We start from the raw sequence: 16,865 nt of genomic DNA, 5'->3' as shown, positions 1-16,865 counted from the left end.
GACGGGACCGCTCTCCGCCCTCCCACAGGACAGGGGCCTGTGGGAGGCTGCGCTTAGGTGCGGGGTTTCACTGGGAGGGGGCGGAGGCTGGGAAGGAGAGAACCTGGAAGGCAGGCGTGGGACCCGGGTCTCCCCGTGCTCCAGGCCACACTCCTCCAGGGCCCCCAGCAGCGTGCTCCCTGGGGGCTGGGATGCCCCGTGGGGGTCGTGCAGGGCGCAGCCTGGCGTGGGGAGGCTGAGGATCAGTGGGCATGGCCACTCCCACCCGAGCGAAGGACATGAGGCCTCACCACACACTGGCAGATCCGCTTTATTCCCCGCCCCGGCCGAGTGCCGGGTGGTTGTAGAGACCAGGTGTGCGCTGGTCTTCGAAAGCCACGAGTGGGATGGAGCAGGCTGAAGCCTGAGGGTCCTACCTAGGGGGTCGGGAGGCCCAATGGGGAAGAGCTGTGCCCTCAAGGTGGGTGGCGTGGGGCAGAGTGGGCCCTGTCTGTGGAAGGCACTCTGGCTGGGGCCGGGGCTCCACGTGGGGTGAGCGATCCAGGGGCCCCAGATGTGTCCCCACAGCTGGGTCGCAGTAAGGGTTCTGCTGTGAGAAGGCTTGGGGTCTGGGGTATCCAGTTCTGTGCCCTCTGCTCCTCAATGCCCGCTCTGTGGCTTCTAGAATCCTCCAGGCCGCCCTCCTCTCGCCTCACGGAAGCGCTTCAGATCCCACCCGCCTCTTCAGACAGCAGGGGATTTCAGATAGCAATTAGTGCCACGGAGCGGGGCTTACTGCGACCTGGTTTGGGGGCAGGGGATGACAGAGCCACAGGCATGGGGGTCACGCCAGGGCCCCCCCCCCAGCATTGTGAATAAAGCCACAGGCATGATGGCCGAGATGTCCCATGATGGAGGAGCAGCGGGAGGCGCCCACGTGCAGGCTGGGATGTGCAGGCGGGGGGGAGGGGGGTGACAGCGGCTCACGGCAGCCCCACTGCGCCCTGCCGGCCCTGTTTCCTGTCCCCGGCGCCCTCCGGGGCCTGACTAGCCTCCCTCATCCTCTTCCGGGCCCGGGCCCCGAATCTGGTCCGTGGAGGTAACTGTTCCATGTGAAGGACCTTGTGAATCTGCCGGAAAGCCACGAGACGCAGGGCACGCTGCGGACAAGGGGTCCCGTCAGCCTCCGCTAGCCAGGCCCGGTGGTTCAGGCCTGCGGTGCCCGGGGACGAGGGAGCCGGCCTGTTCTGTCGCTTGCTACAATTTCTGGTGCCAGGCATGTGGCCTCGGGAATGTCACCCTGGCTGATGGCACAGGTTGGTCTGGAGCCCCTGGGACCCCACCTGAATTCCTCATCAGACACTTGACTCCCACGAAAGAGGCACCGTGTGGGCCTTGGGTCTGTGTGGTTGGACACTTCTTTGGAGACCGGAGCTTATGTAGCCCAGGCTGGTCTCAGACCCCTCCCACTTCTACCTCTGCCGCTGGGCATGGAGCCCAGGGCTCTGTGTATGACGGGCGGGCACCGTGGCCTCCCGTGGCCCAGGCCGGCTAGCCTGTGCCGTGCAGCCCGACCGTGGAAGGGGAGCGGGACCAGGTACCTGCGCGCTGGCCGTCAAGTCTTCTCGCTGCTGCGGGGTCATGGGCTCCAGGGCGTCCTGTGGGCCTTTCTCACAGGGGTCCTGTAGCCCGGGGCCATCTGAGCCAGGAGAGGGTGGACACCCTTATGAGGGGCTAGTGCAAGCAATGGGCCACCCTGCCAGGGCGGGCGACCGCACAGTCTGCTCCGAGCGCGGCACACTGCGGCACCAACCACAGCAGGCCAGGCCCGCCTTGGTACACAGGGCCGCCCCGGGGACGGGGGGCGGGGCAGGGGTCCTCTGGGGCGCCTTTTTGTGCATGTGTGTGCGTGTGCCCAGTCTGTGTGATTACAGAAAGACCCCCTCTTCCACTCAGAGACACCCGTGTCCCCAGGAACCCGATGGGGACTCCTTCCAGGGCCACTCCCGCCCGAAAGGGACTTGTTTTGTTTTGTTTTCAAGACAGGGTTTCTCTGTGTAGCCCTGGCTGTCCTGGACTCACTATGTAGACCAGGCTGGCCTTGAGCTCACAGAGATCCGCCTGCCTCTGCCTCCCGAGTGCAGGGACTAAAGGCGTGCACCACCATCGCCTGGCTTTTTTTTTTTTTTTTTTAAGATTTATTTATTTAATTTGAGAGCTCTGTCTGCATGTATACCAGCACACAAGAAGAGGGCATCAGATCCCACTGTAGATGGTCCAGAGACACCGTGTGGGTGTGTGCTGGGAACTGAACTCAGGACCTCGGGAAGAGCAGCCAGCGCTCTTACCTCAGAGCCGTCTCTCCGGCTCACCCCCCACCCCCCGTGGCATCTTCTCCCCAAACTCCTTATGTAGCTGAGGCTATTCTCAAAGTCCTTATGTAGTAGAGGCTGACCTTGAACTCCTGACTCTCCTGCCTCAGGATCCCTAGTGCTGAGGTGGCAGGTGTGTGCCACCAGGCCCGGATTATGCTGGGGACGGGACCCAGGGGCTTTAGGGACACTAGGCAGGCGCTCTGCCCACTGAGCTACAGCCCCAGGCTACCGTGTAGCTCTGTAGTCAAGGCGGAGTCCTGGCTCTTCTCCTGAATTCTAGTCAAGGTTCAAATGCTCTCGGGTCAGGCAGGCGCCAGCGGCATCAGCCACGACAGATGCTGTCGCCAGGGGTGTGGGTGGCTGAGGCGCAGCCCGGCTTGGGCCTGTTGTGTCCCTGGAGGGCGGTGGCCTTTCCCCGCCCTCCGTGCTGTCGGCCAGGAAGCGCGTTCCCAGCGTGTGGGTGCCCACTGCCGCCCACGCCCTAGCCTCCCAGCTCCTGCCCGCATCACTGACCTGCCAGGAGCGCGCCTGTGGCCACATACTCCAGGACCCGCCGCATGGCGTTGCCCGGGCTCAGGGTCCGGGGCGCGCTGCTCAGAACCTTCTCCACCAGCAGCTCCGTGGCCTGGAGGGGGAGGGGGAGCACGAGGGGCCACGCTGTGGCAGGTGTCTGTGGCCAGGACAGGCTCGGGGTCCTGGGGACGCCGGGCACAGTGGACGCCCGGCTGCCCACCCTGACGCAGGCGCTCTGTGGGACGTCTGCATAGGGCGTGGACTTCGCCCTCCAGCTGGTTGGGGATTTAAGGCGACGGGCAAAGGTGACGGCGACCCGAGGCGGCTGCTCATTTGGAGGGCCCTCTACCCACCCCTTGGGGCCGGCCAGGCCGCGTTCTCCGTCCTTGCAGCCTTACCCAGGCAGGCAGGGCCCCCCAGGCGGGCAGACAGCGGCGCAGCTCCCGCAGGACCCTGATGACAATCACGCACGGCTGCAGGCCACTGGCTCGAGCCTGCGGAGGAGACGCGCTAGTCGGCGGGACTCCGGGACGGACCGTGGCTGGCCACCGTCCCCACCCGGGCTACCTCGGGCCCTGACCTGGAACCACTTAGCATGGCGGAGGGCCGCCAGGCTCTCCAGGCACCTCTCCTGGTCCAGGACGTCCTCGGGGTCACACAGGGAGTCTCTCGGCCCTAGAAGGAATGGGACACCAGGTCCCTTCCTGAAGCGCCCCAGCCCCTCCGGCCTGGCCGAAGCAGGGTCCCCCTCAGCCTCCTCGCCCCGGGACCCCGGGCTGACCCCGCAAGCTGCACCTGCAATAGCGCTGATGCCTGAGGGGTGGGCGATGGCCCTGCGGGTCTTGGGCCTGGTCGCCAGGAGAGGTCCTGTCCCCAGACTGCATAGGCGGGTGTGGCTCAGACTTTCCAGCCACGTGCAAAGGCCCTGTCTCTGCTTCCCCAGACTCTGTGCCCCCGTGTGACCCCGTGACCCCCAGGAACCTGTCCCCAGGGCCTTCCCGCCCTGGAGCATGTCTGCTGTGCCCTGGAGGCTGGGGCCAGGCTTTGGGGTGAACCTTGTTGCACAGAGGGCTCTTCCCGCATGAGCGGTGAGGTGGCGGACACGGTGACCTTCACCCCCGGCTCCACACACGCCGAGATCACGATGTTGGCGTCACAGTCGGAAGAGACCTCGTACTTGTCCTCCGCCACTATCTGGGTGTGAACACACGAAGCCACATGACTCCACCGGAGAGTGGGTGCCCACGAGCAGGAGACGCTGCCGGCACTGTTCGCCCTCATGTGCCTGCGGCCAGGATGCCAGACTCCTCTGTCGGGGACACCCGCCAGAGCAGCATACATGTGGAGACGCTGAGGAGCCTCTGTATGTATGTATGCGCACACCTGTGGGAGTATGTGCACGCGTGTGCGTGCCCATATGTGCATTCTGTATGTGTGTCTGTATGCGTGCACATACGTGCCTGGCTCGGGGAATGGAGCCCAGAGCCCTGCAGGGGAGAGGGCTCCCCATGGACTGCGGAGCCAGTGAAGATCCCGACCAGAACCTGCCATCCTCCTGCCTCAGCTCCTGGATGGTGGGCACACACCTGGCTCCTCTGTGCGTGCCGGCCGGAGACTGCGGCCAGGTGTCTCGTGCTCTCCCACCTCGTGTTTTGAGCCAGGTCCCCAGGCTCCGGCTACCTGCTTGGCCAGGCTGCCCCAGACCACTGCCTCCCCAGTGCTGAACTGCGGGCGGGCACACCAATGGGCTGGCCGGCTTTTTACATGGGTCTAGAGATTCGAACTCAGGTCCCGACGCCTGTGTGGGGAGTGGCTCCAGCCTGCCCTGGCCAGTCCTGTCTCCTCCCTGACTGTGCCCCGCCTCCTCCCTAACTGCAGCCCCGCCTCCTCCCTGACTGCCCCGCCTCCGCCCTGACTGCAGCTCCGCCTCCGCCCTGACTGCAGCCCCGCCTCCTCCCTGACTGCCCCGCCTCCTCCCTGACTGTGCCCCGCCTCCGCCTTGACTGCCCCGCCTCCTCCCTGACTGTGCCCCGCCTCCGCCTTGACTGCCCCGCCTCCTCCCTGACAGCCCCGCCTCCGCCCTGACTGCCCCGCCTCCGCCCTGACTGCCCCGCCTCCTCCCTGACAGCTCCGCCTCCTCCCTGACTGCCCCGCCTCCGCCTTGACTGCCCCGCTTCCTCCCTGACAGCCCCGCTTCCGCCCTGACTGCAGCCTCGGGCCTACCGCCAGCTCCCGGGGCAGCTCCTGCTCGACCCTCTGCAGCAGGGAGCGGGTGGGCTTCCCGGAGCACAGCAGCGTGAGCTGCACGCTGTGGTCCCCGCGCAGGACCAGGCCCTTGGCCAGAATGCCAACCCGCACCACACCCTTGAGCATCCGAGGCGGCGGGGGCGTCAGGGCGCTGTGGAGACAGGGACAGAGCACGTCAGTGGGAGGGGGGGCCCCAGGGCGCTGCACCCCTCAGCTCCCCGGCAGGGGGATGGGAAGAGACTCGCTGCCACCCCAACATCCAGCCCGCAGCCAACCAGCCGACCCCGGAGAGTCCAGACACCTACCCATCCACGATCTGTCTGTCTGTCCATCTGCCTACGGATCTGTTTGCCTACCTAGGGCTCACTGCGTAGCCTAGGCTAGCGGCACACCCACAGCAATCTTCCGGTTTCAGCTTCCCTGAGTGCTGGAGCTACCAAGCCTTACACGCGGCGCTGGGATGGAGGGATCCGGGACGGAGGGGCCGGGACAGAGCTTTGGCCTGGCCACTGACCCCTGCTGGCTGCTCTCCTCGGCCAGCGTGTCCGACACCAGCCTGAGGGCGCGCTCTGTGTGGGACACAGCGGTCTGGATGGCCTGCAGCTCCTCCTCCGTGGGGTAGATGGAGGCGTGCTTCCACATGACGTGACGGTCGTCACTGCTCTCTGGCCTGCGCGCCGGCTGTGGGGAGAGCCACCCTCCTCAAGGGTGGCCCGCAGAGGGTGTGGGAGGGCCGGGCCGGCCTCAGGGGGCCAGCAGCTGGGCGGCTTGGGTCTGGGTGGGGCGGCTTTCCTGTGGCCATTTCCAGGCCAGAGGCTGAGAGCCACGCAGGGCGTGTCCCCAGGCAAGGGGCCAGCCTTACTCAGGCCCTGGGGACAGACACTGCTGGAGCCACAGTGTGGGGCAGATGTGCAGGTGGCCTGCGGCTGGGCAGGTGTGACATGGCCGCTGGACCCACAGGATGGGTGTCTCCAGGGTCCTGGGCCCTCTGAGGTGGGGCTGAGAAGGTCCTCCTCGACACACCAGCACCCACCTGGCGCCGGGTGGCAGCCACCCCTGGCCTGGCAGGATCAGCCGGCAGGGCCCAGGCAGGTAGCCCCGGTGTGTGCTCCTCAACCTGGGGCTCTGGGGGCTCCTCAGACTGTCTGCTGTGCTCCTCCTGCTGCCTGTGGTGACCAGACGGGACACAGGGCTGCGGTCACTGAGGCCAGAGCCGGCCGGCAGCCGCGCTCCAGCCCAGGGCACAGATCACTGCACAGAGGGCTAAAGGTGATGCCGGAGGAGACACAGAGACCTCAGATGTCGAGGGACGTGGGGATCAGAGGTTAAGGGTCATGGGGGTCAGGGGACGTGGGGATCAGAGGTCAGGAGACATAGGGTATCAGAGGTCAGGGGATGTGGGAGGTCAGGGGTCAGGGGATGTGGGGATCAGAGGTCAGGGGACGTGGGGCATCAGGTCACGGGGACAGGGAGAGCAGCGGATACCAGATGTTGAAGGGTGGGGCAGGAGTAGACCCCGTGGTCACCTCAGCTCGGAGCTCCAGCGCCGAGCGTCCTCCAGGCGTGCTAGTGCCAGCTGCCGCTGCCTCTGCAGCCTCTTGGCCAGCACCCTCTGCATGGGGCCGCTGGGCCGGGCGGCCACCGGAAGCTTAGGGTCCACTTTCTTCTGCGGAGGGAAAGCCAGGCGGGTGTGAGGCTGGCGGGGGCTCCTCGTGGGCACAGAGGAGCCCAGCTGACCGCAACGGTGCTCACGGCCCCTACCACGGCCCTCGGGGCCTACCGTGGGGCGACAGCGCGCTGAGGGGACACGCCGTGCCCAGGCACTGAGCGTGAGGCCGCTGGCGCGCCCCCAGGCTCGCTCGGCGCCAGGCGGGGCTCCGGGGAGAGCCTCCCCGCCCCCGCCCGCCTCTGGCGCCCCCTGCCGGACACACCCTGTACTGCAGCCGGTGCCGGCGCCCGCTCAGGTGCAGGTCCCGGGCGTGGCGGTCGTTGAAGCTGCACTCGCAGAGCTGGCAGCGGAAGCGGGGCGCCCTCCCCTCGTCGCTGCTCACCTGGGGACAGCGCTCAGCTCAGCTTCCCGCCCCCGGGAACCTGCGGCCCGGAGGGGGCGGGGCACGCGGGACCCCGAGCGTCTCCCTCAAGCTCCAGCCCCGCCCTGGCGCGGGCCCAGGGCCGCCCCCGAGGACGGGTGGGGCGGGGCTGACGGGGGTCTCGGTCCCCCGGCCGAGCTCCCCCCTCCACCCCGCCCCTCTCCCCACGCAGGCGAACAGGCTGGCGTGGCGGCTCCCACCGCAGACCCACCGTGGCCAACCCGGATAAGCCCCTGGGAGCTCTGCCACCAGGCCTCGGGGTCCCAGAAGCCCCGCTCGCTCACCTCCTCCACGTACTCCGTGCCCAGCGCCTCGGTGTCCCCACAGCTCCGGGACGCGTCCCCGGGGCCGCCCCTGGTGGCCTCCAGCCCAGGGTGCGATGGCGTCCTCTCCCCAGGTCGGCTGTGCGCCGTCGGCGGCTCGGGCGGCCCTGCCAGAAACCACGGTCGCCGCACGCCCAGGCGGCCCCTGCCCTCTCCCATGGGCCCTCGGGATTGTGAACCCGAGAGGCCCGCCCTCCTGCGGGGTCCCGCAGCCATTGGGGGGGGGGCAGGCCGTGGTACCACAGGTCAAGGACGGCGAGCGGCTGGGGGCACGGACCCGGAATCCTGCGCTCGGAAGGCCGAGGCAGGAGGATCGTCGGTTCTAGGTCACCGGGAGCTACACAGTGAGGACCTATCTCAAAAACCAAGGCCTGGCCGGGTGTGCTGCACACCTGGAGTCCCCGCACTTGGGAGGCGGAAGGAGGTGAATCTGAGTTCGACGACAGCCTGGTCTACAGAGTGAGTTAAAGGACTGCCAGGGCTACACAGAGAGACCCTGTCAAAAAAAACTGACAAGCCCCTAAAAATCCAAAAGCGGGGAGTGTGACTCATGGGTTGAGCACCTGCGCAGACCCTCACCAGTGAGGGGCTGGGGGCGTGGTCAGGGCGGAGCCCCGCCTAGAACCCCCAAGGAGGGGCGTGGTCAGGGCGGAGTCCCGCCTAGAACCCCCAGGGAGGGGCTCCTACAGTCATCTGCTCACACACACCAACTGTAGAGGCCTGTACCCTTGCGCGATGCTGCTGTTGGTCCCTTGGCTGGTGCTGGCCGGCCTGGGGCGTGCGGGCTGTGACGGGCAGGCGCCTCACGCCTGACTGAGGTCTCGGGGGTGCTGTCCGAACCTCGGGTGTAGGCGACCCTCCGTGGTGCGGGCTCGGGCGGGATGGGCTTCCCCAGCCTGGCGTGTAACTTGAAGACCTGCCATGGACCCCCCACGCCCCGGCCTTCAGTCAGGAGCATGTTCGGGAGACGAACAAGGCGCTCGGCCCTGAACAGGCCGCCGGAGGAGACGTGGGGGCGCGCCTCCCCCCCAAACCAAGGTCCCGAGCTGCCTCCTGCCTGCGGCCCCTCTCTCTCCAACCCCTGCACCGCGTCCTCTCTCTGCGGCCGCTGAGGCCCGCGGGCGGGGGTGTGGTTTGGGGGACACACGCTCCGGGGTGCGCCCATCCCTCCAGCCTCCGCGTTAGCCCCGCCAGGGCTCGGTCCCCGCCGCCCCGAGCGGTGGGAGAGGAGCCCACCCCGCACCCCGTACCTTCTGGTGCCTGGCTCCCCTCAGGTGCGCGGCATAGGCGTCCGCCCCGGTGCAGGACACGCCGCACAGGCCGCAGTGCAGGCCGGGGGACCCCCGAGGAGCCCCGCCGGGCCGTGCGCCCGACCTCTGAGCCTCCCGCTTCTTCCGGTGCTTCTGCCCCTCCAGGTGGTCCCGGTAGGTCTGCAACAGAGTGGGCGGCTGAGCGGGTGCCACAGCCGAGGCCACGCCGCCGGGGCTCGGGGGGCTGGGATCCCCCTGCCTCCACTGCCCGCGCCCGGGAGGTGACGAGCGAGGGCCTGCAGGGCCCCTCACAGCCCTGAATCAACCCCAGCCAGTTTTCTCATGAAAATGTTCCCCCAGGGTCCCAGATCTTGTCTGGCACCGGGGCTGCCACCCGCCAGACCCTGCTTTCCCAGGCTGGGGCTGAAGTTCAGAGCGCGAAGGCTCTGTCTCCAGGTCCTGAGGAGCCAGCTGTGGGGCTCCCGCTTGTCCTCTGAGGACTCGGGAGGTGGAGGTGTGGGCGCAGGGGTTCAAAGTCGTCATCTGTGTGGAGACCTCAAGGCCAGCCTGGGCTATATGAGACCCTTCTTAAACAAAAAACCAGGTGGAGGGGCGCGCCTCTAATCCCTGCGCTCGGGAGGCAGAGGCAGGGGGATCTCCGTGAGCTCGAGGCCAGCCTGGTCTCCAGAGTGAGTTCCGGGACAGCCAGGGCTACACAGAGAAACCCTGCCTCAAAAATAAATAAATAAATAAATAAATAAATAAATAAATAAATAAATAAATAATAAAAGCAAAAAGAAAGGGGGAGGACAGAAAAAGATTTAGTGGTTAAGGGCAAAGTTTGAGGTGGACTCAACGACTCCTCTGGCCTCCCTGGACAAGGCGCACGCGTGGGGCACGGACTTTCATGTAGGCAAAACACTGATACCCAGAAATTACATAAAAATAACCTTAAGAAGACCGTAAAGAGAGAAACACCCCCTTTGGAGCTGATGACAGCACCCACAGGGTCCAACCTCTCGTCCTGGGAGTACAAAAAAAGGGCTCAGTTCTTAGGACCGTGAAAAATAGGTTAGCCGCAGCCCACACGCGCCGGGAGGAGGAAGACAGCCAGGAACAGACCCCCAGGATCGGTTGACTGGGGTGGGGTGTCAAAATGAAGAGGGTGCCGAGGCAGGAGGATTGCACACTCAGGCCCAGCTATGGCGCAGAGAGACCTGAGCAGTCTCGGTGCTGAGTGACGTCTGACCCGCGCCTGAGGTGCGGCTGTGTGCGTGTGCGCCTGTGCATGTGCGCACGGTAGCAGGAGCTCTGGAAACAAGCCTACCGTTCGCACAGCTCATTTCTCAGGACTTTCTCTGACAGACTGTTACCAGTAAGTTGGATCTAATTTTCTGTGCGGGGTGTTGGCTGCGGGTGTCTGTGCCTGAGGTGGCCGGCAGAGGGCGCTGGTCCTCGGGAACTGCGGTTACAGCGCAGGCCACGTGGGCCCCGGAACCGAACCCGAGTCCTGCAGGAGGAGCTCAGGAAGCCCAGGCTGGCCTCACGCTGAACGTGCCCGAGGAAGGCCTGAACTCCCGCTCCTCCGGCCTCCACCGGGTGAGACAGGCCGGCGCCAGGGCGCCTGCCACACCTACCACCTCCAGCTTTAGATGGCAGGTGACACCGAGGCGTCCCACTGCCGGTCCTGACCTGCGGCCCCGCGCAGCTGACCCTGCAGATCTCGCAGTAGTGCATGGAGGGCGGCCTGGGGCCCGCCTGGGGCTTCGGCACCGTGTCCGGGAGCGGCAGCGCATCGCTGGTGAAGCTGGGGTCCCAGGGCCCCAGGCCTGGGCCACCCCACGGCTCAGAACCCGCCGGACCCGGCGGCGAGGATGGCACCTGTGGCCTCTGCGAGGCCCGCTGGGCAGGGGGCTGCGCCTGGGACTTCTGCAGAGGACGCTGGGGTCCCGGCGACATCGGCTCCGGGCTGCGGGAGCTTGGGCCTAGGAGGAGGAGAGACAAGGGGACAGGTACCGACCAAGCCAGGCCACCCCAGGCAGGTCCAAAGCTTTGTTAACCACCTCGCAGGGAGGGTCAGGCCAGCAGCCCAGGCTGGACCCCATGACCACTGGGTGGCTGCAGAGCCAGGATGAATCTCATGCTGGACTCAGCCTTGCCTGTGTGGGCCCAGCTCGTCTGGCCGGACCTCAAGAAAGATTTAAACCTGAGATTAGACAGACCTGACAAGATGGCTCAGCAGATAAAGACAATTGTGGCCAGGCCTGATGACCAGAGCCCACTTCCCGGGACCCACCTGACAGAAGTGAACCGCCTCCTGAAAGCTGTCCCCTGGCCCTCCACCGCCCAGATGCGCCAGTGAATATTAAATGTCACAGAAACAAAAAGATGTAAGACTGGAGTGGAGACCGGAGCCCAGCCTGCTCCTCCGGACATAGGCCCACTGCGCGCCCTATGCTGACCCAGTGTGACCCCTTGTGCTGTCTACACATCCATCACAGCCCCTCAGAGAATCCCCCCACCCCACCTGGTCGGCAGGGCGACGTCGCTGGCCGATCCCATGTGGCCCTGGAGTTCCTGGTCACCTTCTCTCGGCAGCTGTGACCATCCTCCTGGAGAGTTCCATGGGACAGGGACAGAGAAGGAAAATCAGCTCAGGGAGCTGGGGGACACTGGGGACAGTGGGGGGACACTGGAGGGCAATGGAGGGACAGTGGGGTGGGACACTGGGGGGACATGGGGGACAGTGTGGGACACAGGGACAGTGGAGAGGGACAGTGGGGGCATTGGGACACTGGGGGGCAGTGGAAAGGGACACGGGGACAGTAGAGAGGGACACGGGGACAGTGCACAACCCCAGCTCTCTGGGCTTTTGCTCATCCAGTGTCACATATGGATGAAACAGGCTCTCATAGGCCAGGCTGACCTTGAATTTCCCACATAGCCAAGCGTGACCTTGAACTCCTGACGCCAGTCTTTACCTCAGGCGCTAGGAAGACAGGAACAGCCTCTGGCCTGGCTTATGTAGCGCTGGGATGGAAGCCTGTGTGTGTGTGTGTGTGTGTGTGTGTGTGTGTGTGTGTGTGTGTTGGGGGGGCGTGATGACGCTGCCCACTGAGCCACCCTCCCAGCCATTAAGAAACCGCTTCATTTCTGCACGAATTTATTGCAAGGATGAACATGTGTGCATGCGGGGTCAGAGGACGGTGTGTGGGAATCAGCTCTCCTTCCAGCTCTGGGTCCCAGGGATCAAATCAGGTCATCTGATTAGCACTCAGTGTCTTTACCCGCTGGCCCCCTGCCAGTCCTGTCTGTCCGTCTGTCTAGCTTTCTATCTACTTTTGGTTTTTGAGGCAGGGTCTCTCTGTGCAGCCCTGGCTGTCCCGGAACTCACTCTGTAGACCAGGCTGGCCTGGAGATCACAGAGACCCACCTACCTCCCGAGCGCTGGGATTAAAGGTGTGCGCCAGCACCTCCCGGCCCCCAGCTTTGCATTCCTGAGGTAAAATCACCCCACCCAGGATTGCTCCAATTCCCTTCGGGGATGGCGGGTCTGTGCCAAGTGACAGTGACACAGGAGAGAGACAGAAACTGTGAGCAAGAGAGAAGGAAAAGGAGCCATGGCAGGCTCCAGGCTGGGCCACAGCTCGGGGCAAATTCGTGTCCCCCCAAATCCTTCTGGGCTCTTTGGGAGACATCAACACGGTGGCTCCTGTCACTCCAGGACACCTCCTGTCCCTGGAGATGCAACTCTGACCTAGCTGATGTCATGGACATCAGGCATGTCCCCACGCGACACTGATGCCTTTCCCTGGGGTGCAAGGGACTTGGAGGGGACCAGCAGTTAGAGCCCCAGCCGCTCCTGCAGAGGGTCTGAGTTCATTCCCAGCACCCACACGGCAGCACAACCCTCTGAACTCCAGCTCGGGGACAAGTGGCGCCCTCTGCTGGCCTCCACGGGTGCTGCACACACGTGGCGCCCAACACACATGCAGGCAACACACTCATACATGTAAAAAAATTAAGCAAAATCTTGTCGCATGAGGTGGAGCTGCGGTACCTGGTGGGTGGCCACAGCGGTGGCCACGGGGACAGGGCCCTGGGGCCAGCCGTCGGCTGTGGGGCCCTGGCTGGCACGGGGCTGGGAGCAACTGTGCCCCACTGGGACCCCTCCTGCAGGCGCAGGCGGCTGGGTGGTGGGGGCCAAGGCCAGGCTGGAGAAGCTCTCCGTCCTGGGAGTGAACTGCCCGGTGTAGCTGGCCCCAGGCGCTGGGCGGGGCAAAGTGGAGGATGGCTGGGTGCTAGAGCCACCAAAACACAAAAGAGAGAGTGGGTTAGCGGGGTGGCTGGCGTTAACCCCCACAGCAGCTGTGCGGCCAGGCCAGCCCACCACTCCTGTGGGGCCTCAGACCCGACTCACTATCCCTGCAGCTCAGGCAGGCCCCGTCATCCTCTCCAGCACCAGGGGCACAGGTGTGGATGCGGGGGATTCGAACTTGGGTCTTCACACTGGCGTGGCCAGCGCTCTCACTAGCTGCAATACCATCTCCCTTGTGTGTCTCGATATCCACAGTTACAGCCTCCAAAGCCCAGGTGGTTGAAGGAACCAGGTGTGCTGGCACAGGCCTATAATCCCGGGTATTCTGGAGGCTAGCCTGGGCTACAGTGAGTAGCCCTATCTATCTCTCTGTCTGTCTGTCTGTCTATCTAGGTATCTATCGAGATATCTATTTAGTTATTATTTTTTTTTGAGACAGGGTTTCTCAGTGTAGCCCCAGCTGTCCTGGACTCACTTTGTAGAGCAGGCTGGCCTTGGCTGGGACCGAAGGTGCGGGCCACCGCGCCGGCTCAGGGCTGCTTTCTTCTGATTTTACGACTACGGGTGTTTTGCTTGCATGGCTTGTGCGGCCCGTGCTCTCGGAGGCCAGCAGGGCGCACCAGGCTCCACAGTGAGGGCGGAAGACGGAATGAGGGTGGGCGCCGTGACTCCACCTCCGTCCCCTGCCAGTCCAGCCGCTGTGCTGAGCCCTCTCCCCAGCCCCTCACTCCGGGCCTCCACCGCCCCCTCGCTGCGGGGACAGCACCAGCAGGCACTGTTACGGCCGTCCAGGCCAGGAGGGAGCGTCGATGTGGAGAGCCTGGGGAAATGACTACTGCCCAGGGGTTCTGAGGCGCCGAGGACCCACCGGAGCCACCCGCACACTCCACACTCCACGGAGGGCGCCCCGGCAGCAGCGGGGCGAACCCGGGGACAGCAGGAGACAGGCTACGGGGTCACTGTCCGCCCCTGTGTCGATAAGAGCCAGAGTCACAGCTGAGGGGTCCCCAGGAGCCCAACCCTGGGCTCAGATTAGAGGCCGCCTCGGGGTGGCAGGCGAGTCCTAGAAGGCTTCCGATAGGCTGTGGTCTCGGTGACAGGGAATGGACACTCCAAGGGACAGCTTAGTTTCAGGTCGACTCAGCACAGGCTGAAGTCATGGGGGGGGGGGCGCCTAAGTTGAGACGACGCCTCCGTAAGACTGGCCAGCGGCCAGGCCCTGGAGCATTTCTTAACTGAGAGTTGATGGGAGGCCCAGCCCATGGTGGGTGGCGCCAGCCCTGGGCTGGTGGTCCCGGGTTCTATAAGAAAACAGTCTGAGCGAGCCGTGGGGAGCAGGCCGGTAAGCAGCCCCCTCCGTGGCCTCGGCGTCAGCTCCTGCTTCCTGCCCTACCTGAGTTCCTGCCCTGACTTCCTTGGATGAAGGGCGATGTGAAAATGTAAGCTTTGGTTGTGCTGTTTTCTTCTCTTTGATTTTTTTTTAAAATTTTATTTATTTTATGTGCACCGGCGTCAGGCCTGGAGTTACCGACGGTTGTGACCTGTCATGTGGGTGCTGGGGTTTGAACATGGGTCCTTAGGAAGAGCAAACAGTGCTCTTAACCACTGAGCCGTCTCTCCAGCCCCCTCTTTTCTTTTTCAAACATTTGTTTGTGTATTTGTGCGACGGCAGAGGACAGTTTGCAGGAGTCCGTTAATCCTTCAGCCGGACTCCCCGGGCTTGAACTCAGGCTGCCCCTCACAGCGCTTGGCCACAGTGTGTCTCCAGGGTAACCTGAACCAAGACCCCTGAAGAGGAGGGTGTGTCCCGGCTGGCAGCCCTCGGCTCCTTTCCACTGACCGCTCACTCGTCCATTTACTCAGAGACAAGTCTCCCTGAGTCACCCAGCCTGCGAGCATACTCCCTGCGGCTCAGGCTGGCCTCGAACTCCAGACCCCTCCTCCCCTCAGTCTCTGTCACTCAGAGCTTGGGTTGGAGGCCTGTGCCGCCCGCCCGTACCTTCACTGACTTCGAGACCAGAGCCTCACTGCACCATGGCTGGCCAGGTCCTCCACCCATCAGACACCAGAACCCCAGCCCCCACACCTACCCGGAGGGCCCCCATCCATCAGGGACTAGAAGCCCCAATCCATGCCCAGCTGGAGGGTTCTCTCATCCATCAGACCTCAGAACCCCTGGCTGAATCCCTGCCTGGAGGGTCCCCCATCCATCACACACCAGGACTCCTGACTCCATCCATCAGGGGCCAGAGCACCCCACCCCATTCCCGCTTGGAAGGCTCCCCAAGGTCTCAGGCCCTCTCTGAGGTCAGTCCCCTCTCCCAGCCCTGTCCTCCAACCTAGGTCCCCACCGGAGCCAGGCTGGTCACTCCTAGGCTGGCCCTGTCCCCACGGGTCCTCGCCCCCACCCAGCCTGTCCCTCCCCGCCCTCCCGCGGACCCCAGGGACCGTCGCCCCGCCTCGGGCCCGCCCCACTCCCCGTGACTCATGAGTGCGTCCCGCGGGGTTGGGGCGTCCCGCAGCCCGCGGGGCTCATTACCTGGACGACGGGCGGGCGCCCTGCGCGAGGCTGGAGGAGCGGCTAGCCGCCATGTCCGCGTCCTCCCCGAGCCCACGGGGGTGACGTCACGGCCCTGCCCCTGACGCACCGCCCCGAGCCCGCACAGGCCCCGCCCCCACCCGGCCCATCGCCCCCCACCTCTGAGAGCGCCTCCTGGCCCCGCCCCCGCCCAGGAGCGCTACCCCGGGCGCCCGCGTGGGTGGAAGCACAACCCGGGTTACCTGGGGCCTTTTTCCTATTGATTCCCTCCACTTCTGGCCCCGGAAGTCCCCACAGACAGGAAGCGGGATGCAGGAGCCGGGAGAGGTGATGGAGGTAGGGTGGGGCCGAACTCGGCTGCAGTGCGGGGAGACGGAAGGCTCCGGAGGGCCACACCGGCGTGTGAACGAGCTCAGGGACCCGAGCAGCCACACGCGAAACCCACGGCAGGAAATGCCTGGAAGGGATCCGGAGACAGGAAGCCGTGTGAGGTGTGTGGACGTCGGATCTCTGAGAGGGTGGACAGCGCAGGCAAGGGCCTGTGGCAGGAAGGACCCGGATGCGCTCGCAGGATGCGCAGAACCGTGTCAGAGGTCCCCTCCCGTGTGGGGGTCACACATCAGTTACCTGGAAAAGTGAGAACATACAATAAATTGATGGGGTGGGGGCGTTATTCCCTCCTACTTCTGGGGACCAAAGTCTGCGCAGGGTGGGTCCTCCGTGCTCCCTTTTACCTTCTGGTAACTTCTGGAGACCAGCCACAGTTGTCAGGGGCTACCTCAAGCCTCCAGCTTCGCCTCCCTCTCCTCTCGCTCCGGCTCCTCAAGGAGATTCTAGGCGGGGCTCCACGCTAACCACGCCCCCAGCCCTCACTGGGGGATTCTAGGCGGGGCTCCACCCTGACCACGCCCCCAGCCCTCACTGGAAGATTCTAGGCGGGGCTCCACCCTGACCACGCCCCCAGCTCCTCACTGGGGATTCTAGGCGGGGCTCCACTCCTGACCACGCCCCTCACTGGGCCTCTCTAGGCGGAGCTCCACCCTGACCACGCCCCCATCTCCTCACTGAAGGATCCTAGGCGGGGCTCCACCCTGACCACGCCCCCACCTCTCCTGCTTTTGACATTGGTGTGGGGCCTCTGTGCAGACGTGAGTTCACGCGCATACAGAGGACGGAAGCTGACATCCCATGTCTTCCTCAGTGGCGCTCGCATGGCTGTTCAGCCAGCCCC

General features: G+C 64.9%; 1 protein-coding gene across 3 annotated transcripts; it reads right to left on the bottom strand.

Annotated features, from left to right (window-relative positions):
* Positions 1-275: 275 nt before the first annotated feature.
* Zfr2 (zinc finger RNA binding protein 2) lies at positions 276-16,440 on the bottom strand. 3 transcript variants are annotated; one of them, XM_055607726.1, is made up of 18 exons: positions 16,369-16,440; positions 15,877-16,091; positions 11,305-11,389; positions 10,470-10,762; positions 8,778-8,957; positions 8,254-8,443; positions 7,489-7,634; positions 7,046-7,165; positions 6,641-6,780; positions 6,148-6,280; positions 5,629-5,795; positions 5,091-5,265; positions 3,923-4,061; positions 3,448-3,542; positions 3,266-3,361; positions 2,868-2,979; positions 1,581-1,678; positions 276-1,139 (listed from the first exon to the last, which is right to left on the bottom strand). In XM_055607726.1, the coding sequence occupies exons 4-18, from the start codon at positions 10,734-10,736 to the stop codon at positions 963-965; spliced, it is 2,235 nt and encodes a 744-aa protein (XP_055463701.1). In that variant the 5' UTR covers positions 10,737-10,762; positions 11,305-11,389; positions 15,877-16,091; positions 16,369-16,440; the 3' UTR covers positions 276-962. The 3 variants fall into 3 exon arrangements, with proteins under 3 accessions (XP_055463701.1, XP_055463702.1, XP_055463700.1); XM_055607725.1 differs by lacking the exons at positions 15,877-16,091; positions 16,369-16,440 and adding exons at positions 12,838-13,078; positions 15,635-15,699 and having other exon boundaries at positions 297-1,139; XM_055607727.1 differs by lacking the exons at positions 15,877-16,091; positions 16,369-16,440 and adding an exon at positions 15,635-15,694.
* Between the last annotated feature and the right edge of the window lie 425 nt (positions 16,441-16,865).

This window comes from Psammomys obesus, unplaced genomic scaffold (genome assembly GCF_907164565.1).
Source record: "Psammomys obesus unplaced genomic scaffold, mPsaObe1.curated_primary_1811, whole genome shotgun sequence".
In the NCBI taxonomy this organism is placed as follows: Eukaryota; Metazoa; Chordata; class Mammalia; order Rodentia; family Muridae; genus Psammomys; species Psammomys obesus.
This window is presented reverse-complemented; position numbering and strand designations above follow the sequence as displayed.

Coding starts and splice junctions, on each gene's coding strand:
- Zfr2 (XM_055607725.1), bottom strand. CDS start 15,687: ATGGCGGCTAGCCGCTCCTCCAGCCTCGCGCAGGGCGCCCGCCCGTCG. Junction 8,958..10,469: donor TCAGCTGCGCGGGGCCGCAG/GTCAGGACCGGC, acceptor ACTCTGTTGCAG/ACCTACCGGGACCACCTGGA. Junction 6,781..7,045: donor GGCACCGGCTGCAGTACAGG/GTGTGTCCGGCA, acceptor TTCCCTCCGCAG/AAGAAAGTGGACCCTAAGCT.